The sequence below is a fragment of the Sturnira hondurensis genome, unplaced genomic scaffold, assembly GCF_014824575.4.
Source record: "Sturnira hondurensis isolate 20B ecotype Veracruz unplaced genomic scaffold, ASM1482457v3 Scaffold0011178, whole genome shotgun sequence".
Classification (NCBI taxonomy): Eukaryota; Metazoa; Chordata; class Mammalia; order Chiroptera; family Phyllostomidae; genus Sturnira; species Sturnira hondurensis.
This window is the reverse complement of record NW_028083809.1, coordinates 271,298-293,710: the sequence shown is the minus strand read 5'-3', so window position 1 is coordinate 293,710 and position 22,413 is coordinate 271,298. Positions and strand designations below refer to the sequence as shown.

Sequence of the window (22,413 nt, the reverse complement as noted above, 5' to 3'; positions counted from 1 at the left end):
CTGCCAGGGTTCAACTGCTGGCGGAGTGCGGTGCCCTCCGCCCCAGAGGCTGTCTTCAGCGGTTTCCTCGTAGTCCCACGGACAGGCTCCTGGGGGCCTCCCTGGACTGGGAGGGGGCTGTGTGTTGTGTGTGCAGGTGGGAGACAGAGCGGGGGACAGCAGGACCTGGCAGGACTCAGCAAGGCCGCTCTGCCCACCTTGGTCCGGGGGCCTGCCCGGTGTGCTCTACGGGCATCCGACCTCAGGCCCCGAGGCCTGGCTGCTGCTCAGGCCAGATGGGAAAGCTGGCTCCCAGCGGGGTGAGGCTCTTCCCTGGTGGCCCAGCACAGCCACCATGGAGCGGTGATACAGCAGCCCTGGACACAAGCCACCTGGATGAGGGGCTTGTGTCCCTTTCTCTGAAGGCCTGACCTATTTTGGACAGCATTTTACGCAGCCAGCGGGGTCCTAGGAGACATGACATAAAACCAGAAGAGGCCTCCTGACCGACACTGTCAGCCACGGGAGGGTCCACATGGGGGGTGGGTAGAGGGGATTTATCCAGGTGAAGCCCCCCGCTGTCCATAACCCCTTGCGTCCTGGTGGGGCTTGACTGCAGGGCTTGTGTGGGGGGAGGGTCTGCCTAGGGAGTCACGTGGCCCTGCTGCCCCACTGTCTCCGCACTGCACCCTTGAGGGCAGGTGAGGCGCTGGGCAGTGGCAGGAAGCCGGGGCAGCTCAGCAGGGAGGTCCTAAGTGGGATCTGGGACCATGAAGTGGGGTTCAGGGTGCGAGGTCTCTGGCCCTGCTTGGGAAACATGATGCGAGTGCTCAGGGAGTGGGTGTGCAGCAGTGGCAGCCTGCAGGGGGCTGGGTGTGACCGGCGGCGGGGAGGCCTGCCGTGCAGCTCGTGCTGGGGTTTAGGAGGGGGAATCTCTGAACCTGGGGTGACTGGCGTGGCTCATTTTTTTCTCCTGCAGCTGCTACTTCAGCATCATATTGAATTTTACTGAAGTGACACACGCCAGGTCTTGCAGCCCGTCAATGATAGAGCTGGAACTTAAACCTGGGCAGACCTGCTCAGGCAGGCATTGGCTTGGACCTTGGGGTGACCGCTCCCCTTGCAGCCACCTGTGAGAGGGGCACTTCTGTCCCCTGCGTTTTCCCATGGAGAGAGCTGGGACCCTGAGAAGTGGGGTCTCTCACGAGGTCACACAGCCAGGTCGTGGTGCAGGGGAGCTTACGATTCCGTCGCCTGTGCTTGTCCACTCATCTTTTTAAAGATTTTATTTATTTATCTTTAGAGGGGAAGGAGAGAGGGAGAGAAACGTCAATGTATGGTTGGCTCTAGTGCGTCCCCTGCTGGGAACTGGCCTGCAACCCAGGCATGTGCCCTGACTGGGAATCGAACCTTGATCCTCTGGTTCGCAGGCCTGTGCTCAATCCACTGAGCTATCCCAGCCAGGATCCACTCATCTTAAGTTGCTTCTTTTAAAGGGTGACTTGGCGAAGAGCATGGGGTTAAACTGCCTTGCGTTTGGTCAAGTCGGAGGAGGTATCTTGCCCTTTTCTGGGGGAGTCCAGATGTGGGGAGGGCACTGCTTCTTTTCCGAAAGATGATCAGAGCCCCGAGAGGGTGGTCATGTTTCCTGAGTGTCCCTGGGCAGGAAATGAAACAAGGCCAGACTTGAATAAATGCAGAGGCGGAGTTCACACAGCTTTTTACATGGGAGCCAGAGCGACCTTCCACGAAGGGCACTTTGTGTGCCCACACATTTATGCCTCAGAAAAGATTACAAAGGGGCTCAGAGGTTGGCTTTGACAGGCAGAGGTCACAGGCTGGGGCCTCAGAGCCACCTCTTCCCATCACTCGGTCACTGAGTGACCCCCAGGCCTCCCACTCTGGACCTCTGCGGAGAGATCGGGAGAGGGGTGGCAGGGGTGCCTTCCCTGCTACTGCAGGGCCATTTGGCTTCTGTCTAATGGGAACTTGGGAGACCAGGAGCATCAGCCCCTCTCGATCCCACAGACTGCTGGGCTGGCCTGTGGCACTTGGTGAAGCTATTTCTGTTTATTCCTCACTCCGGGCGAGTTATTATCCAGCCACTCAGCATCACCCAGAAGCTGGGGCGGAGACCTGCCTCGACATGCCACTGCATGAAGGCTGGAGTGTGTCTCTGCTGCGGGTCCCCCTGTGTGTCGGGGGTGCTGTGGAGTGGCTTCCTATGCCCCCAAGGACACCGAGGGTGCCCGGGCCTGTAGGCCTTTCCTTTACCCGTCACCCTGGCCACGTTCTTCCTTGTTTTTGTTTTTACAGATGGCTTTGGCAGCCGTAGCCGTTGGAGATTTAAGGTTGCAAGACAGAAGGACCATTTTAGAACTCAGCAGCCAGGAGGCCAGCCCCAGGCCCTGAACTGAAGAGATTTTCCCAGCAGTGATGGGTGGGTGTAGGCTCGGGGAAGGGGCAGTCAGAGCCCACAGGGGCTGCGGTCAGTTCTCAGAGAGGGGCCACTGAGAAACAGTGGGTCTGAGAGGGAGGTGGTTCTGCAAGGGGCGGACTCGCAACAGGGCTCCCCTCCTAGAAACAGTGCCTCGCTCTCTGACCCCTGAGCCACACTGTGGCCTGTGGTGTGTAACAGGATCGGGCGGCAGGGTGGAGAGGCATCGATGGGGCTCACGGGGCTGCCTGGAGCCCGGGCTGCGGGGCTCAGGTCGAGGCCACCGGTCACCCACCCATGTCCAAGGGCAGCGCCAGCTGCAAAGACCTAGAAGTGCTGGGACTAGGAACCTGCAGGACAGGGTGTCCCCAGCTCCTATCACCTGTATATCCGTCTCATGGCCGCCTCCAGAGCGAGCTCTCTGGCCAGCCTGGGGGTGAGGGGCTGGGCTGGGGAGCTGCAGCGGCTGGGGCTGGTCTCCAGACTCTGCCCTGCGCTGGGCTCCGGGATGGGCAGATGGGGCCTGACTTCCCAGAGTTGCAGCAAAGTGGTTTTGGGGCCTGTGTGGACTGGTGTCCCTCCCCAGTGAACCCCCTCCCCCACAGAGACCAGGTCCAGCCTGCAAACAGGTCCTTCAGAGAGGTCTCTACCTTCTGGATGGGGCCTCTGGCAGCTGCTCTGGGTCTCCTGCAGCACAGAAGTCCCTTCTGGCATTAACAGGGGTCAGGGAGGTGAGGTCTGCTTCTGACAACATCTGCCCTTTGCACCCCTCCCCTCCTTCACTGGGAGTGTGCAGGTGGGTTTCCTTGGAGTCGCCATGGAACTTATCCGCAGGACCCAGGGACGTGAACAATGGTAGGGGATCGCCTGGGGGCATGGGGGGTGCTGGGTGGAGGGGGAAAATTAGGACAATTGCAATAGTGTAATCAATAAAATATAATTAAATAAAAAATAGAGAGGTGGATTTCCATCTTTGACCAGAAAGAGGAGGGAAATTTAAGTTTACAAAAATTGGGAGCATATCTGTTAGGAATAATTAGAAGATTATTCCTAAAGTATTATTCCTAATCCATAAAAGAAAATTGTTTTCTTTTTCTCCCAAAGTTTAAACACAACAAAACCGACAACACCAGCAACAAAGCAACTTGGTTTCTCTCTCGAGAAGCTCCTGGGGACCCCAGTAATCTCCACTTAGGGCAAGTCCTACCCCAGAGCCAGTCACCCTGGCTGCAAACCATCTCTTGGCCAGGGTCTGGGGGCAGCTCTCGCGTCTGTCCTGGTCCTTCCTGCACCCTCTGCGTGAGGCGGCGTCTTTGGGGTGGGGGCGTCCTGGGCGGAGGGGCCTGCCCGTGGGCAGTTGGGGCAGAGAGAGGCCCCTTCACCCGAGCAACAGCATGTTGGTGATGAAAAGTTCTGAGAATGTCCTTTTCTCTCTGTCACTTCTTGACGGGGCCTGATTCTTCAGGAAATGTGTGTTGTTTTTTTTTTTTAAGTGTTCAGCGAGAGAACTGAAGCTGGCCTTTCAGTGGCATTTTAAAACCTAAATTGGAAACTCCATCAGCATTGCCATTTCATGCTGAGGCAATGGGAGCCCCACCGGCTCCCCACCCTGGCGCTCCGCTCCCAGGTCTGAGGCCAGGGTGTCTCCACTCTGGAGGGTTCCCCAGGGAGTCACAGGTGGTCCCTGCACCCCAGTACTGCTGCGGAGGGGCCTCCCCCTCCCTGCCCCCTACCGCGGAGGCTGCCCATGAGCTAGCTCTCTGAGGGTGGGCGAAGCAGGATGGGTGACTCAGAGTCATCAGACCCTTCCCTGAGGACTTGGAGATGACACTCACCCAGAAATGGCACCAAGTGGGTTTTCTCAGTGTCTCAACTGGAACCAGATAGGGAAAATGAGAAACTTGGGGGTGCGAAGGGCATCTTGAGATCGGACAGCCCGCCATCTAGCTTTGTGGGGTGAGAAAGGCAGTGTGGGCCCCGCCCTCCAGGGGGACTGTGGGGGCAGCGTCTCCGGAATGGGCCTCCGTTCCTGCTCCTGGTGCCTCCGCTCCCCAGCTCCTTCAGATTCACGTGGGGAACGCTCCCAATGCAGGTTCTGGCCCAACCTCCAAGATTCCAGCCAAGGATTTGGAGCTGGGAGTGTGCGTGTGTGTGTGAGTGTGTGCATGGGTGTGTGTGAGCATTGCCCGAGGTCTCCCCCTGTGTGTCCCTGAACCTGAGACCTTTCCTTGTGGCAGATGACAGTCAGATTGCCTCCAGAAAGGAACCACACGTCTAAAAAGGAGTCAAGTGATGGTTTTCTTCAGTTTCAAAAACCTAGGCCTAGGTAGAAGGTTTGGAACCAGATGTGGGGCTGTGGCTGGCACATATGGCACTTCCGGTGGATTAGAAAAAGATGGCTTCTCCTTGGCAGGACTTGGGCAGATGTGAGCCTCCTGTCCTACCCCTGCCCGGCAGCAGGGCACACCTGTGCGGGGCAGGTACCCCTCCACCGCATGGGGCAGCCCCAGGGAGGGGCCAGTGTTCCCATCTGTGCATGAGGGGAGATCTCCCTGGTCCTGAGGCAGGACGGGGTTGGAGGTGAGGAGACAGGCATTGGTGGGGAGACAAGGACACTGTGGGTGTTGGTGCATCCCTGAGAGGGGATCTGTCTTGGGAAGGAGAACAGAACCAAGACAATCTCCAGGATGAAGGTGCAGAGAGAGATGATAAACACCTTCCTTGGTGTCATTCTTGAGGCAGAAGCCCTCAGAGAGTGGAGAGCTTCCCCAGCCCCAGCGGTGTGAAGTGGAAGAATAATTCCCACAAGCTCACCTAAGTGTAATTGGAAGTGTCCAAGTGGGCACAGCTGGCTTTCTCTGGCTCCCAAGACTCCAAAGTGTTTCAAGAAGGGCAGGAGCCATGGCCGGGGATCTCAGCTGGTTGGGGCACGGTCTCTGGACCCCGCGGTTGGGGGTTTTGTCTCCAGTCAGGGCACATACGAGAAGCAGCCACTAAATGCATCAGGAAGTGAAACAATGAATCGATGTTTCTCTCTCTCAAATCAATCAAATGGGAAGGAGGCTCTCTGCGGCAGCGACCTGCAGGACTGGCCTTTAGGAAGCAGAGAACAGCAGGCGCCTGGCGGACGCCCACACGGAGGCCTATGGATGGGATGTCCCTCACCCATCCTCACATCCTCCTAGCACAGCGCCGGGGGTGGAGGGTGGGGACCCAGAGCTGAGACCAGAACCAATTCTAGGGGATAGTTAGGGGTGGGGACGTGGGAAGCTCCTCACAGAGACGAGGGGAAAAACGTGTAACCCATTTCATACCCACCTGGATTTGTAGATTAAGACCGATCCAAATATGTACTGAAAACCACCAGTAAATAACGATCTCTGTGTGATGGGATTAAGGGAGATTTTCATTTTCTTTCTGAGTGCTGAGGTTTGTGAAAATTTCTCCAGTAACCATGGTTTATTTTTGTAATGAGAATAATCATGAAAAAAAACAGTATTAAAAAACCGCAGAAGTAATTTGCTTTTTCATTTCCCCTCTCTGGGGTCCTTGGTCCTTAAGTGCTTCCTCCATCACGCCTCCTTCAGTCCCTGGGGCCCCGGCCTGCCCTGCTGGCCCCACAGGCCCTGATTCACCATGATGACGATGGCCCCACTGACGAGACAGTCGCATCACCGGGACACTTTAATCCTCTCCGCACTCACCTCTGAGGACAGCCAGGGTGGAAGAGATAGTCTCATCATTTCTGGCTCCGTGGAGACAGATGGTCTCCTCACCACCCCGGGCAGGAGGGTCTGCTCTGGCGTGGGCTGAGCCGGAGTCTGGGTCTCTCCACCACCCAGGCTGCTGAGGCTGCGCCCTTGCTTGGAACCTGCTCTTCTGGCCCCTAGAGTCTTGCTCCCAGCCTCGCTCTGAATCACGAGCAGGAAAAGGCCCACCCTCGGCTGATGGGGCTGTTTGGAAGGAAAGGGAGAGGATGACAAACCTGCTGGGCCCCTTTGAAGAATCCCCACCTGGGAGCGACCAGATGAAAATAGAACGGGAGGAAGGAGGGGGAGGCTTAGTGAGCTGGAGGGAGAAACATGCGGATTATTAAACAGTGAATTACCTGCATCTAATTATGAGCACACTTTCATAGCACATTCCCTCCGATCCAGATCAGAAGTGGTCCTGACTCTCACAAAGAGTAGGAAAGGGTGATTAGAAGAGGAAAGGGTGGATCCCCAACCTGAGAAGCCAGCCCTGTGCCCTTCTCTCCCCTTTCTGCCAGGTGACAGCACTCCACCTGCATCTCAGGGCAGAGCCTGTCCTCAAGGGGTGGGAGGGGTCCCCTCCCCTTTGGGATCAACACCAGGACACCCAGGAAGCTTGCTGTCCTCTTTGGGATGGGCTGTCTGCCTTGGGGTCTGCTCTCTGACGCCAGGTGAGCCCTGAGGTCCCAGGACAGAGGTGTGGTGGGGAGACCCTGCCCATGCTCCAGCCCAAGAGTGACATTTCCTCACCTCCAAGAAACAGGAGGCCAACTCCAAACTAGGCCTGGAGAACATTATTACGTAAACCCTTGTTAGTGTTTCCTGTCCGCTTACTGAGTTTTCACTCCGTAATAATGCTATTTAGTGATGGGTGGGCAGCACAGGTAAAGTGGGAGTGGGCTAGTCACTCCCACTTTTTCCTTGGTGCCTCCCATGCTTTATCCCCCATCTTGTCTACGTGTCCACATCTTACATATCCTTCCGAAATGGAAGTAGTCCCACCTCCCTGGCGGAGTGACCTAGTTAGAGAGCTGGCCCGAGAGGTCCCCAGTCCCATTTCCACCACCCACCAGGCAGGTGACTTGAAAACCGCCCCACCTGGCAAGTTGGCTTCTGGGGCAATAATGTTCAAATATGGCTGACCATCGCAGTTACTGGGTAGCCTCATAAAATGCAGATTCCTAGGCCCCGTTCCGGGTCTGTAGGTCCACATCACTAATGAGTGTCTCAGGGGGTGCCCAAGCAGGAGGTCTGGGGACCGCAATGAGAAACACCGGGCAAGGACCATCCCTCCGCCCCCAGGCGGCCACCCGGGTCAGTGCCTCGACACTTGTTGTCCAGCCTAAGGGCATCCCTCCCACTCAGCGGCCTTCATTGGCACCCACTCCATACCTAGTCTGGTTCACCGGCTCGGGGTCCCTAGGGGCTGAACTTCTGGTTCATGGAGGTCCCACTCAGGGGAACCCCTGCACCACCTGAGCTCCCTCTATGCCAAGGGGGTAATTCATCCCACCCCGCCCATCGCACGGGGCAGCGGGGTTCTACTTAAATGAGGTGAGGGACGTGAATTCGAAGGCAGTGTTATCCTTGGCCACTGGGAGTGACTCACTGACTGCCTGGTGACAGCCCCTCTGTATTGTCTACGGCTCATTAAAAACCGCACAAGCTGCCTGGCTGTTCCCCGGCTCCCCCCCTTCCCTCCAGGGAGCCTGCGGGCTCCTCCGCGCGGGAGTGCAGCACCGTCAGTGCTGCTCATGCAGCAGTGCGTGAGCTGAGCGGGTGGCGGCCTTGGCGGGCTGCACCTTGACGGGACGCAACAACCAGTGAGTCCTTCTGCAAAATGGACAGAGCTTTTTTTTTTTTTTTTCGGGCGGTGGGGAGCTATTGGTGGAAAGACACAGGGTTTCTTTCTAGGTGGAGCGAAGCCGACCTGGGCATTTGGGGCCCCTGGCACCAGCAGCTGATGACTGCACTCAGAGCAAGTCCTCCCGGGTGTGAGGGTGCGACTCCTCTGCTGTGGTTGGTCTGAGGATGGTGTGGAAAGTTCCCGAACCATCCCCGGTCCCTTTGAGTTATCTGCTGTGTGGGCAATGCAGCGCTTGGAAACTGAGTGGCTTAAAACGCTTATTTCTTTTGGTCCCGTGGCCGACAGTTTTCTGTTCCGTGGCGCAGACTCACTCGTGCCTGGGCTCAGTGGGGAGCTGGGCTGGACGGAAAGGACGAGAGGCCTCCCCTGCTCCCGTGCTCCCCGATTCCGCAGGCCGTCCTCGGACTGCTTCGCAGCACACCCTGAGCTTCCCCGCAGGGGGGCGAGCCAGGGCACGCGCTTGTGGGGCCTCTGCCGGCGCAGTGCTCGCCGACATCCCATTGGCTCACGGAAGTCACGTGACCGCGCCCAGCGTCTGCGGGCGGGGCGAGGGCAGGTGAACTTGGCCGCAAGTCCCGCGAGGCCGCTGAGGTCTTGAGTCACCAGGTTTTTCCGGGGAGCCGCTCAAACACTCCGTGGGCCGGGACAGCTGCCGCGCGGGGGCTTGTGTCCCTTGCATTCTGTCCACGGGCACCTGGGACTGAGGCTCTGCCACCCCCTGGCCTTGGGCGCGGGCGCTCTGCAGGCGGTGGGCCTGCCCCAGGGCAGCCACAGCCACAGCCTCAGCCCGGCTGGAGAGGACTCAGAGGCCTGGCATGTGAGCGCTTGGTCGGTTCTTCTCACTACGGGTACCGAGGCGCCGCTGCTGCCTGTCCGCGCTGGTTCTGGCACATGGCTCCCAGGTGCCCCGGAGATGGACCCCCAAGCCCATTTCCACCCGCATCCGTGGGGCCGCCTGCAGGCCCCTGCTGCCAGGTGGAGCCGTGTGACAGCGTGCGTGGGGCTGCATCTCCTCGTCCCTTTTCTCGGAGCACTGGGGCCATGGTCACCTGTGGACCCTCCTCGTCCCGATCCCGTGGTGGGCGCCGGAGTGGCCCGCCGCACCGTGTGGGCTTGGCACAACTTGGCCGTCTTCAGAGTTCCCCAGGCACCGGCCTGTGGCCGCAACGGTGTCACCTAGGCCCTGCGGGGCCTGGCAGTCCTCCTGGCTTCCTCTCACCGCGGTCCTCTTGTCTCAGCCTGCGGACTCCATCTTTCGGAAGAGGTCCGTGTCGTTTCACCTCCGCGGTGTCTGCCGTGCGCTGCGTGTGCAGCCGGAGAAGAGACTGGAAGGGCTTTAGGAGCCGGGAAGGTGGTGTTTCTGCCAGCTGCGAGAAAAACTGAAAATCCGTCTAGAGTGACCACAGTGCTGATCCACCCGTGCTGTCCTCTCCTGCCACCTCAGCGCCGTGGAAATCATTCCCTTCTGAGCTGGCACTTGGGGACACACAGGCTTAGATGGTTCAGGACAAAGTGAACAGGTCTGTGCATCTTTGGAGGGGAAGGGCCTCCCCACCTCCCCCTTCCCCCCCACCATGTGGCCTTTGCTGAAACGCAGAAGTCACACTCTGTTCCCGCTGTGGGTGACAGTGATGAAGCTGTGAGCTTCTGTGGTTGGGGGTGTGTCTAAGAGAACAGATTGGCACTTGGATGGAACAGTCACCTTCAGGCCCCCCGGGTTTTGGGGGCTTCTGATTCGGGGAGGCCACAGTGGCCCTCTTGATGGGGTGTCTGTCTGTGATTGACCTGGCTGAGCACAAAACTGGGCTCTCTTCTGTCCCGTCATTGACACAGTCTAAGAGTTACTTCTTCTGTCCCCGGGACTGACCTGGCTCAGGTGGGGGCAGTCACTACTCCCCCGACCACCACTAAGTCTGAAATTAGTGGTGGTAATTCTGTGAGTTGGTGGTACAGATGCTGGTATTCGTGTGACACCAGTGATCTGTGCTCATGGAAAGTGGCAAAAGTCTCCTTAATCCAATACTGAGTTTTATGTATGTAGCACAAATAGTTCTCTACCCTGTGCCTGCAAAGTAAGGCTCTGTGCTTCCTATTCCTAGCAGGAGCCTCACTGGTCAGAACTGGTCACCCTCAGAGGGTCTCCTGGTTGTTCCTGGAATCTCCGAGTAGTGACCCTGCAAGTGAGGGTGATAACTGTAGTCGCCATGCCGACCACCTTGTCCCTTTGTCTGCTCCGCCACCCTGTGGCTTGCTGCTGGGACAGCTGTGAAGAGGTGCCTCACGGACGCCCACAGGAGCCCTGGGTGCCCATTCTGGATCCTTCCAGAGCTGGAGCCTGGGCAGAGCTGTGAGAGGGCCCTCCCTCCAGGCCTGCTGTGCACGCGCCACCGGGGCCCAGAGCGGCCCAAAGTCCAGCCGCTGTAGACGCGCTCTGGCATGTGTCGCCAGCCCCCGGCCAACCCTGTTGTCTAGGAGCGGGCCCAGTCTCAGGAGAGACAGTCGGGGCAGCTCTTGGCCCTCACACCACAGCGCAGGCAACCCCAGGGGAGGGCCAGGCAGGGAAGTCCAGCTTCCTTTCTCTGTTTGTCAGGTCTCTGGCTACCCAGACACCTACTGCAGACATAGCCTCTACAAAAATGGGTTTTACGTGGTGGGGAGGCTGAGAATGCTTCTGAACTGGGTCCTCAGACATGGGGTGTCAAGGGTGAGTGTCACTCAGCTCCCCTCCCCCACTCTCCCCTCTTTACCTGCCCTCTCTTTTCTCCTGCCCCCTCCTCTCCCCTCCCCTTCACGTCTCCCTTCTCCTCCATCTCTCAGCTGTGACTTTACTGGCAGACAGACCCTGTCCATGTGGCAGGGAGGGACCTACCCGTGTTCCAGCGTCACATGCTCCTGTTTAGGGACCCGACTGGAGAAGGGACATCTCTTTTCCGGTGTCTCCAAATATAGTCAAATCTCAAGGCAGGAAGATGCTTGCTCTGTTTGGGGTCACGTCCATTTCAGGGGCACTGGATACTCTGGTCGGTGTGGTGGGGTCAGGTGACAGCCTGTGTTGGGGGGTGGCGAGATCAGCCAAGGAGGGGTCACAGCCGGTACAAGCCGGTTCCCTGCCTGCTCCACTCTGCTCGCCTTCCCCTGCTTTCCCTGTGTTTGTCCATCTGGATGTGGGTGGGTGGAATCGGCAGCTACAATCGTTGTCTCCCGGGAGTGTCTGCATCTGCACTTGGACACCTGACAGTGTCCCGTGAACTTGTATTTGGATGTCCATTGCCTTCTTTGGCCTTCTCTTTCCCAGCATGCAGCTGGCAGGTGGGTCGTTGGCCCGAGTGTGAGTGCCATCATCAGTGCCACTGGACTTGGGGGCTCCCCTCTCTGTAGCTGGCACAGCTGATGCAGCACCCGGTGGGCTCTGTTTGACCCAGTTACCTCATTCTCAGACACTCTGAGGAGACGGGTGGGACCCACACTTTTCAGATGTCCTGCAATGAAAGGGTGCTTGGCCTGGCCTGGGGGACGCCCCTCCCTCTGCCCCCCCGGCCCCGCTGTGAGCCAGTGGAACAAGGATGGCCTCGCAGCTGCGGTCCCACTTCCCGCACAGGCAGGGCCAGGCTGCCGTCCCCTGTCACCCCACTCCTCTCCTGCTCAGTCTGAGGGGTGTGTTCCTGGGTGGGATGGGCCCGTTGCTCCTCAAATACACTTTCTCTGCCACTTTGGGATTCTTCCCTCAATTGTCTGCCTTCAAAGGCTCAGGCCTTTGGGAACCCCAGCCTGGGTCCTCTTTATTTTTCCCTGTTTGTGTCATTCCTTCCCTGAGGCAAAGGGCACAGGACATCCCAGCTGCTGGGCTGGGGTGAAGCGAAGGGAGAAACCCTGGGCAGGGACTTGGGCCAGCTCGCTGTGTCTGCAGGTGGGCTGAAGGGCCAGGCTGCGGGGCTAACACCTGTGGTGACTTAAGGCCGGTGTCTCCCGGAGCCCCTGCCCTCTGGCACTACCACCAACTACTCTCCCAGGCACCAGGGGCAGAGCCGGCATACAAATAGAGGGGCTGGGGCCTCCCTGCCCCAGTGGATCAGACCCCCAGTTCCTGCCTCCAGGGGCCTCTGACCTGCACTGCACAGAAGTCTTAATGAGCATGCGGAGGGGTGACAGGTGGTGAGGCCACTGATTTTTAACCAGACTCTGTGCTCTGCTCTGGGCAAGGTGTCTCACCCCCGCCTCTAAGTTGGGGGGGCAACAGACTTGAAGGTGTCTGTTGGTGGCCTCCCAGGCCTGTGGCTCTTGGAATGGTCTCCACAGAGTTGCACCTACATTAGGGACACAGCTCAGTCCCTGCTGGCCATTGTTTTGGTCTTCTGGGCCTCATTGGGTGGGGGGAGGAGGACATGACCGGTGACAATGGGCAGAGGAGCTGCTGTGCGTTCTGGAGGGTTCGAGGCACTTCCTGTGGGAACAGCCCTGGGGACTGATTGGGGGTTTTGCCCAGGAAGTGACACCAGGATTTGTGGAGCCCTATTATGAGCCATCAGAAGGTGACAAGTTGCTGGGGAGCTTGCTGCTTAACCTCTGTTACCTGGCAACCTGGACAGAGCCACTCAGCTGCCACTCCCAAGCCCCTCTGCGCTCAGCCGGGTCTGCCCTGGGGCCGTCTGGCCATGGGGGTGGGCCTCCTCCAGAGCTGTGACTGCTGACCCAGCCCTGAGCTGCTGCAGGGGTGGCTTCTATTTCCTGCAAAGTCACCAGGGTTTTGGAGCTGATGGTGCCATCTGGAGCAATTTCAGACAATGGGGATCCAGCAGGGATGCAGTGAGTAGCCACTCCTGGGCTCCGGGCCAGTGCACAGTGCGGCAGCGGGGGCAGGCCCTCCCCCTCAGGGGACTGACCTGGCCCCACATGGACCTTCCCCTGGGCGGGGGACACAGGTGTCACGGGGTGCTTCAGTTACAGACTGAGTGAGGACAGTGTGCAGAGAGCTGCGAGGGGCCTGCTCTGGGGCTTCAGCAAAGGTGGAAGTTTTGGAGGTGTCTGTGGACTTTTCAGGGAGGGTTTGGGCCCTTTCTCCTCCTGTCGTCTGCCCTTGAGCTCCCCCCTCCCCACCAGACTCCAGTCCTCACTCTCCGGTTGTCTCGGAGAAGCGCTAACTTGGCAGGAGAGGAGGAGAAGGGGAGAGCGTGGGAGGTTGTCAGTTCCTGGAAAATCACTGAGCGCTTGCCCTGGCTCCAGGCTGATGGCTCTGCCGCCCTCCGTTCCAGGCCTCTCCAACAGCTCGTGACAAAAGAGGGGTTCCTCTCCCCGCCACGTTTTTCCAGCAGCCAGGAATCGTCCCTGGACCACCTTCGCCTCCGGGGCATGCCATCCACAGCTGACGGATGGTGTCGGTTTCTCTTCCCAGTTTTTAATTCCTTCGTGGGGCCTGTTTCCCTTTATCTCCTTACAGGGCGGCCTGGTGGCATGGGTGTGGTAGGGAGTGGTCACCCGGGATTTAAAAACGGGGCTGCCAGCTGCCTCTTGTGGAAGGCAGGTAGGGAGACTGAATACTGTGTCTTAGGAGTGTTTATTAGCATTCTGATGAAGACAAGTGGAGGATCGGAAAGGGAACCTTCCAGAAGCATGGGTAACTTGTGCCCTGGATAAATTGGTTATTCTTCCTACAGAGTGTGTTGGCCTCTTGACTCCACGTCCAGGCTTCCAGAGGAGCCACTCCGGAAGCCTGGGTCTCACCCCCAGGATGACCGAGGGGCTCAGTAAATACCTCTGAAGGTGCAGGCCCTCGCTGGCCGGGGGCAGGGGGCAAGGCCTGAATAAAGCTTCAGGACAAAACACCGTGGAGGACAAGCATGCTGTCCGACGAGCATTCTGGCCTCACAGGTGGCCGAAGTCTGCCCGTGGACCTGCCCGGAGCCCCCGAGCAGAACTCACATCCCTAAGGTCCCCCAAACACACACTGTGCCCTGCCCTGCAGATGCCTCTCTCTGTTTTCCAGTTGAGCTTGGGGTGGTGGCACGTTTCAGGGGATCTTCTCCAGTCACCGGGGCCCCAACAACTGTGGCCTTCCCCCCCTCCCCAGAAATTGGGGAGATTTGGCAGAGCCGGGCATGTTCCTCTTGGCTCAGCTGGTGGGCTGAGTGTGGTCGGCCTGCCTAGGCCGGGTGCGCCCCCCCCCCCACCGCTCCTTTGTCTCGGCCCTGCCCGCCCTGACTTTTGGGACCGCCCTCAGTGCCGTTCACCTCCCCACGATTTGCTCTTAGAGCAGAGTTGAGTAAGAAGCTTTCATCTCTGAAGACCTACTGTACCTCACGAAACAAGCCCTGCTCCCCAGTATGCATACATAAACACCTTCCGGGGTGTCCACAGGTCACCTGAGTTTGTGACCCTGATCAGGGCTGCTGTGAGGTGGTAGTGGACTGAGGCACGTAGAGCTCTCAGCTCATGCCTGGCCGTGCTCTCTCCATTGGTCCAGCTAGTGTTAGGAGTGGTTGTTTCCTTGGGGCCAGCTGGCTCTCCCGAAATCAAGTGCCCTCCCCAACCTGCTGTGAATGGGTGTTGTTTGGGACTGGGGCGCCCTCTGGTGGTCTCTCTCCCCACTCACACCTACGCTCCTTTTTCAGACCGATTGTTGGCTCCCTTTCTCCCTGGCACCTGGCCCCTCCCACACAGTGGGGAGAGGGAGGCAGGTGGGGACAGAGAAACCGCGCTGCGACCCTCACCATTTCCTTTTCCCCCTTCCTGACCTTGCTGAGGTCGGGGTCATTAGGTCTGGGAATAGGAGAAAGGGCTTGAAGGTGAGGGTCCTGGATGCAGGACTCTTGACAGGGGTGGAGTGGTTGGTGTCTTCTCCCCTCGCACTGGTCCCATTCTCTTCCCAGAGAGTTAGGTCCATGGCTCCCGAGCCCTCCTCCTCCAGGCGGGCACAGGGTGGCGGGGAGGCCGCACACTGCAGAGGCTCCCCAGGCTGTTGTGAGGTAATTTTATTCCTTTTCCTTTTAGGTAAAAATAGTGAATACAAGATAATCTTAGTAAAGGTAAAAATACATCATTTGGATTTTGAACAGTGCTACTACCTACAGTACAATTTTTGATTTAGGATTTTTAAAGTTTTTTCTTTTATAAACAAATAGAACTATTTTGCTAGTAGGCTGTGTTCTCGTCTGGCACTTAAGAGTAGGTCACAGGTCACCTCCCGGTTCTGTTTGGATGTGTGTGGGGCCAGGGAGGGTGAGAAGGGCACATGGGATGAGGTGGTTTGTCTTCCCAGGACACAGACAGGGCTGCGTTCGTGTGCAGGGGAGGGAGCACGTGCATCCCACACGGCCTTTCCTGCACTGGCCACCGGACGCAGGTCGCTGCGGCTGGACCGAAGTTCTCACATATGTGAGTGTGTCGGGGGGGTGGGGGGGTGGGTGGGTGGGCACTGCCTCCCCTCCTGTGGTTGTGTTTCTCATCCGCAGCCTAGATTCACAGCAGTCCTGGATCCAGGCAGGCCCCTGGGCTACAGACACCAGCAAGACTGCTCAGGACAGAGCCAAGTGTGGGCCCTGTAGGGTCCCAGAGGAGTGGGCCTGGGACCCTTGCCCACCAGGGCTGGTGGCCAGGACATTTGACCTGGCCTTGGAATGCTGGTAGAAGTCACAGACGCCCATGTGGGCTGCTAAATGTCTTTACCCTTGTTCACCCTCAGGTGGTCTTTGTTTAAATTCTTTCCAAATTTCTCACTGAGCTGCTGGATCAGGTCGGCCAGCTCGCCGGTCGCTTGAGATTTCTCTTCGAGGAGCTCGTAGCGCAGGCTGGAGATGTCCTGCTTGATTTCCTTCAGCTCGCCTGCAAGGACAGATGGGGTTTCGGTGAGTGTGAGTGGTCAGGAGAAGCGCGGGCCCCATGCACTTGGGCGTGTGTCTTTCCGGCAGAGTGCCAGGTTGCCAGGCTGGCCTACCGCGGGTGGAGGTGAGGGCACAGGAGCTCCACTCTGACCTGAGTGCCACCCGGCTACCCCACTGAGGGACACAGCCATACATTTGAGACCCTTCTCTGCCACTCCTGGCTGAGCTCTCTGGTGAGGGTGAGAGGTCGTGGGAGGAGTCAAGGCCAGGGCTGTGAGTTGCCAGCACCTGTTCGATACCACGATGGTTAAAACACTGCTCTTAGGGCCAGTACTCTGAGTAACATCTTGTTTTTGTGACAGTCCCTGTACTGTTTGTCTCTACTTGCAGAGGAGAGACACCCCCAAGTGTGGAGGGGGCAGCGCAGCCTGGTGGTCGACTTGGCTGCAGATCTGGCAGCCTCGTGAGAGTAGGGTCCACCCAGACCACGCAAGCAGTGCACAGCACGGGGGCCCTGAAGCAGGCCTGTCGCCGCCTCCTTCCAGAGCCCCCACCAGGTGGGGACTTCCACTTATTTCCACAGTGAACCACGTGGGCCTGGACTGTGGGAGCCTTTTCATTAACCACAAAGGGGAGTCAAAGGTTCTTGCCTGACGTGGTGGATCCTGGGCTTGGCTCATGGGGAGTCTGCCGCCTGGGGACACGTTGTTCGTGTCTGTTTTCTAGGGGCGCCTCACATACACACAACGTCCCTATTTTAAAGGTGCAGCCAGGTTGGTTGGGCACCCCGCAAAGCCCGCTGGGTGTGCCACTGAGTGCCACTCCCATGGTGTGATTCTAGCGGCATGAAACCCGGGCAGCCCCTCCTCCTGTGGTCAGGGACCTTCCTGCCACGCAGTGACACACTGCTCGAGGCCGGCTGGCCTGACACCGGGCAGTTTTCTAGTCGAGACCCGAAGTGGGGTTGAGTCGAAGGGCTGCTGCCTTGACCCCAGGCGGCGTCAGCCCTGGGGGTGCCCTGGGAGGAAGCAGAGGGTCACTAACAGTGGCCAGGCTCTTCCTGTTGGCCCCTGTCACTCAGTCGAGGGGGAGTCCTTGTGCCTTCATTCAATGGAGGGGCCTGGTTCATAAGGTCTGGACGGGCAGCTTAAAAAGTGGGTCTCAGGCAGGCGGAGCAGCACTGGGCTGTCTGACTCTGAGAGCCTGGGGGTGGGACAGGGTGGAGCAGCTGGACCCGGGGCCGTGGCGAAGTTGGAAGGAGGTGCACGTGAGTCCACAGAGTGAGGAATCCTGGGCCATCCTGACCTCGATGGCCCCAAGGCCGACTCAGGGCAGCCACCACTGTGGCAGGCAGAATAATTACCCCAAAGAAATGCAGGTCCTTTGCTGCATCCATGGATATGTTTGGTTACGTAGCAAAGGGGAACCAAGCTTATAAATGGAATTAGGATGGCTAAGTAGCTGGCCTTAAATAGGGAGATGATTTTGGTGTATCCAATCTGATCACCAGTCTTTCAAAGTGGAAGAGGAAGGCAGAGGAGGGGTCAGGGAGACGTGATGAAGAGGTGGCATGAGAGGTGGCAGCGTGGGGGTACCCTGGTGCTGGTTCTGAGACGGAGAGGCTCCCGCTGCAGGCAGACCGGAGGGTGGCCTCCAGTCAGAGCCGAGGGCTGCCCCAGCTGACAGCTGGCAAGGGACTAGAGACCCCGGTCTCCCAAGTGCCTGGGACCACACCTGCCGACACCCGGTGCGCATGGACATGGGCCTCCCAGGGCCTCCGGACAGGAGCGCGGCCCTGCCGACTGCACCCTGGCTGTAGCCTGGGGAGGCCGTGCCTACTCCCACTGCCCCACTGGGAACCCATACAGTCTCTCACCTTCGTTGACTTCGTCATTTTCTCTGTCCACCTGGGCCTTCAGGACGTATCTCTTTATGAGCCGTTTCATGATTTTCTGAAATGTGAACACAAGGAGGCATGAGATAAGCCTGGCCACGCACAGGCAGCCTGCACTGTGCGTGCGTGAGTCCTCCCTCCTGCAGGGCCTGGTCAGCAGCAGAGTGCCCTCGCCTGCTGCCCTGCCTCGTCGGGGAGCCTGGGCCTGTCCCTGTGTTTAGCCTCCCCCTGGCATTTGGTGCCACCTGACCCTGACCCTGGGAGTTAAGGGCAGGACACTGTTGGTGGCAAGAGGGCGAGCCCAGGAGAGAGAGAGAGTCATCTAAGGTCCGTGGGTACTGCTCTAGTGTCTGGGGACTGACCCAGCCCTGTCCTCCTTTGTGACTTCAGCCTGTTATGTCCTCTTCTCAGGCTTCAGCTCTGAAACACTTCCTTCTCGTTCAACAGCGGAGGCGGTTGGGGGGAGCACTGAAGTCTTGCAGGCCAGCTGGGCGGAGCTGCGCCCCACTGAGGTGCATGCCTGAGTGGAGACATGCTCAGCACAGTGCCAGGACCAGGATGGAGGACGAGCCCATGGTACCTGCGGAAATTCCTGCTAGAGGCTGAACTTCCTGCCAGAGGCGGGAACAGATACAGCTGGGCCTGGGGAAGTTTGGCCAAGACAGGGGTCCCCTGGAGCCCCACGTGTCTGGCTCTCATCCCTAGTCTGGCTGGGGAGGAAGGGTTTGGCCTTCAGAGTCATTTAATATGCAGACAAGGCATGAGCAGACAGGAGCCACCAGGGATAGAGACAAGCGTAAGAAAGACTGCAGGGGGTGAACTTTGGATTTTGCCAGCTAGTGGTTCAGGGTTCCTAGAAATCACAGGATTTAAAAATATTCTGGTTGCTGAGACTTTGCATCTTGTAAGAGATGGGCAGTCAGGCAGAGAGGGAGGGACTCCCTGCTCTGTGGTCGTCCCTTCCTGTGACCCGCTCACCTGCGCACACCTGAGGAGCGAGGGGGGATGGGAGGGGCCCAAGCTCTGTCCCTCGCCCGGCTGTGACATGTGAGGCAGGTTACCTTCTCTCTGACTACATGGCCTCAGGAGATGCTTCTGGCAAGTGAAGGACGTGAGCTGCCATGATGCAAAGAGGTGGAGGGTTGAACTCATCATCATTCTCACCACCATCAGGCAGTGGCTCTGGGGGCCTGTGATGGTGAGGGCCTTGCTGAGGAGGGGTCTCCCGGCCTGTGTTCCCAGACATCCACCCTGGCAAAGGCTGTCTGTGGCGCACTCTGAGCCAGTCCCTGCAGACAGTGCTGCCCATCCCCGGCCCTTAGTGGGCTTGGTGGACTGCTTGGCTCTGCCGTGTGAACGGTGGTCTCATTTAAGGCCAAGCAGTTAATGAACAAGTTCCCTTCCTGCTGCCCCTCCTCAGAAAGGCCCGAGTCTGGCCATGTTAGTGGTCAGTGATAAACTTCTCCTTGGTGTTCTGGGCGTGAAGGCAGGCTCCCTACATTACAGGAATCCCATACGCCTTTCTGTGGGGCTCGTGGGGCTCTTTTTGTTTCATTGAAAAAACAAAACTTTGTCCAAAACCAGTCTTATGGGAAAGACCAACAACAGACAACCCAGATACCCACGTATCTGACATTCTTACTGAGAAAAGAATTCAGAAGTTCCACCACAAACTTGCAGGCGGATGCAATGTCAGGGGATCTGGCCAGTTTGTTGTCTTTCAAGAAAAATGGCGGGAATGAAGGGCTTCTGGATCTGCAGATTAAAGAGTTTATATGGGTGAGGTAAAACTGCAAGCCAAAGGTTGGAAGCGAGGCGTTTCCTCTTCTGGGGTGGTGATGGGCGGGGCCCTTTCAGACCTTGGCAGCTGACCCTCATGCCCTGGCTCGAGGTCACGCCAGGTTCTCGAGCAACACGACCGACTGGTTATCTTAAAAGAGGCCACAGTGTTGTACTATGAACAGGAAATGTGCCCCTCAAGCTCCACTTGTTTTGAGCAGGGTCTGCCCTGCTCACCAGCCCCCTTCAGTGCAGAGCAGCCCCCTGGAGGCAGGGAGTGGGGAGAAGCAGCAGAGGGGCAAGTGCACTGAGTCCTGCCTGCAGATGGGAGTCGTGTTGACCTCCCAGACCAAGTGACCTCGCTGAGCCCTCCCAGAACCTCTGTGGGATGGAGGTTGTCACCTCCATTCACAGGTGACGACACGGAGGCTCAGAGAGCGAGGCGACTTCTCCAAGGTCCCACGGCGGGGAGGGGCAGATCTGAGGTAAGCTGAAGGTAACCACGAGGTAAGCCGAAGCTGGGGCTTCCTCCAAGCCTCAGGAAGAGGGTAAGTGCAGACAGGTGAGGTTAGGGCATGCAGGAGCCTGGCTCCTGTTGGTCAAAGGGAACTTGGGCTGTTTCTGGGGACCAGTTTGTCCTCTAAAGCCACAGTCTGTTATACAGGGTGAGGCCTCAGCTAGATTTTGGAGGATGTTCGGCATGATCCAGGGGTTGTCCCTTGGAGAAGAGGGTCACCGGCACGTCATGGTCATGCATGTGCACAGCCACCGTGAAAACAGGCGTGCTCGACGGGAGCCGGTGCTTCTGCAGACCTGCAGCTCAGCGTGCAGAGAGGTGAGGGCTCGCTCGTCCGTCTCAGCACACAGTGGGACTGAGGAGCCTGCGTGTGGAGGCAGGGGCCCCCTAACCTCCCTGCCCACCCCCGTTCACTCCCAGGGGCGACAGGCACCTGAGGGAGTGGACAGACACCTCAAAGGAGAACGGTGTGACCGCCTGTCAGTTGCCGAGAAACTTCCTGTCCTGATGGCAACCTAGTTTCCCCTCTGGCATATGCGTGTTAACTGACTTGGGACCTGCAGGAGCAAGATGCCGGCTTGCCCCCAGGACGTCTGAAATGGTGAGAATACTCCTGAAGCCCTGTTGAAATGGACGCTACACGGGGTCTCTGCTTCTAGAAAAGACGGATATCAAGAGCCTCCCCTCTCGCTATGTGGGGAAAAGCATGCTCCTTTGTGGCGAGTTTGCAATACCTCCTTGCTGGCTTCCACAGAGGTCTTTCACTTCGAGGGGACGCTGAACTTGGCCCAAGTTTACTTGGCTCCATCGGTGGCAGCTTGCCCCCCCCCCTGACCCCCCATGAATATAGCAAGGGCTGCAGGCGAGTGCGTTTAGTGACGTGACTCAGGCAGAGGAACGAACGCCGGGGCACGATGGGTAAGAGTGGGTGTGGCCCTGAGACCCACATCTAGGAAGGAAGGCACCCAGCTCCCCCTGCCCTGACTCCAAGGGGCCCACGGCCTCTGGCTGCTGTGGCGAAGGGGAGATAGAAGGTCTTTCTATGGAAGGGAGGGAAGCCCTCACTGCGCAGCCAGGGCTGCTGAAGACATGGACGGGCAAGAGGACACACGTGGTGCGTTGCAGATGGCAAACGAGGCAGAATCCAGAGGGAAACAGATGCTGAGGACCGTTTGGGGGGAGTGGACCAAAGGGATCCTGGATCCCGGGACACGCCATGCCTCGCACTGGTGTGTCAGACACCGAAGAGAAGAGGTCAGCCCTGGCAAGCTGCCCACTCTGTTTGCTGTGATCTCTACAGAAAAGACCATTGGGAACGTGACAAACGGGTGGCCCCTGGGTGGTGGGGGCGGGAATGTATCATCATTTGATACATTTGAATGATGGGCTGTGCCTGGATGGTGGGGTGCGCCCGGGATGTGGCTTCTTTCCTATGCCCCTGAAGGAAAGGTACCTCTCTTAGGGTGCATGCACGGGGTCAGCACACACCCCAAGAAACTGGCACTGGCTCTGGGAAGAGGTCACAGGGTGGCTTTGACAGGGGGCACACCACGGCCACCTCGCTGGTATCACCGTTTTGTTCCATTGTTTAGTCTCATGTCCACAGAACCCAGATTGGAAAAAGCATTTTAAAAGCAAGGAACAAGTTTTGTGAAAAGTAACAAAACAGTGCCCAGTGAGGGGTCACTTTCTGTGACCTCTGGGGGCTTAAGAAAGCAAAGCTCAGAAGCCTCTGAGGTCTAAGGAAGTGCCTTCCCGTATAGGGAGAGCCCCCTGGAAGGAAGCACCGATGAGCGTAAAAGAAACACCTAAAGCAACGGGGTCGGACAGTCCAGAGAATCCACCAAAAGAACACAACGGAAAGGCTTAAAACCACAGGTGTTGGGCTGCGGGGCTCTGGTCTTCCTGGGAGCCGGTGTTGCAGGGCTTCTCAGAGCCTCGAGGGTGTCAGAGGCTGATGGTCTGTGCTCTGTGCGGGGCAGCACTAGGTGCAGCCCTGGTGGTAGGGGAGAAGGGGTGGATGGGCGCCTCCTGATCTCCGCACACTTGGCCGTTGTTTTGGGAAGAAAGCCGTGCAGCTGGGAAGGCCACCCGTGGGCCCAGGAAGAGAGATGAGCCACTGAAGTTCCTTGCCTGAATCCTTCTCCTTCCGGGTTACTGTTGCTCCCGGTGGCAGCCAGGTGCCTCCTTCTCCTGCTCCTTCTCCCCTCAGGCTACAGAGGCTCCGCTAGATCTCCCCGCAGGGACCCGCAGGCACTGGCAGGGCCAGTTCTGAGGGGGCTCTGGCGCAACACTGTGAAGACGAATGCTGGTGGAAGACGGTGGCCTTTTGAGTCAGACAGATTTCCGTTGGACCAGCTGTGTGGCTTCCACA

General features: G+C 58.2%; 1 protein-coding gene across 1 annotated transcript in view; it reads right to left on the bottom strand.

The window, feature by feature from the left end:
* Positions 1 to 15,680: 15,680 nt before the first annotated feature.
* Positions 15,681 to 22,413, bottom strand: part of TRPC7 (transient receptor potential cation channel subfamily C member 7) — a 131,452-nt gene continuing 124,719 nt past the window's right edge. The window contains exons 11-12 of the mRNA XM_037059541.1: positions 17,726 to 17,801; positions 15,681 to 15,850 (exon numbers count right to left, since the gene is read on the bottom strand). Of these exons, the coding sequence (XP_036915436.1) occupies positions 15,681 to 15,850; positions 17,726 to 17,801 (246 nt within the window). The remainder of the gene's footprint in view (positions 15,851 to 17,725; positions 17,802 to 22,413) is intronic.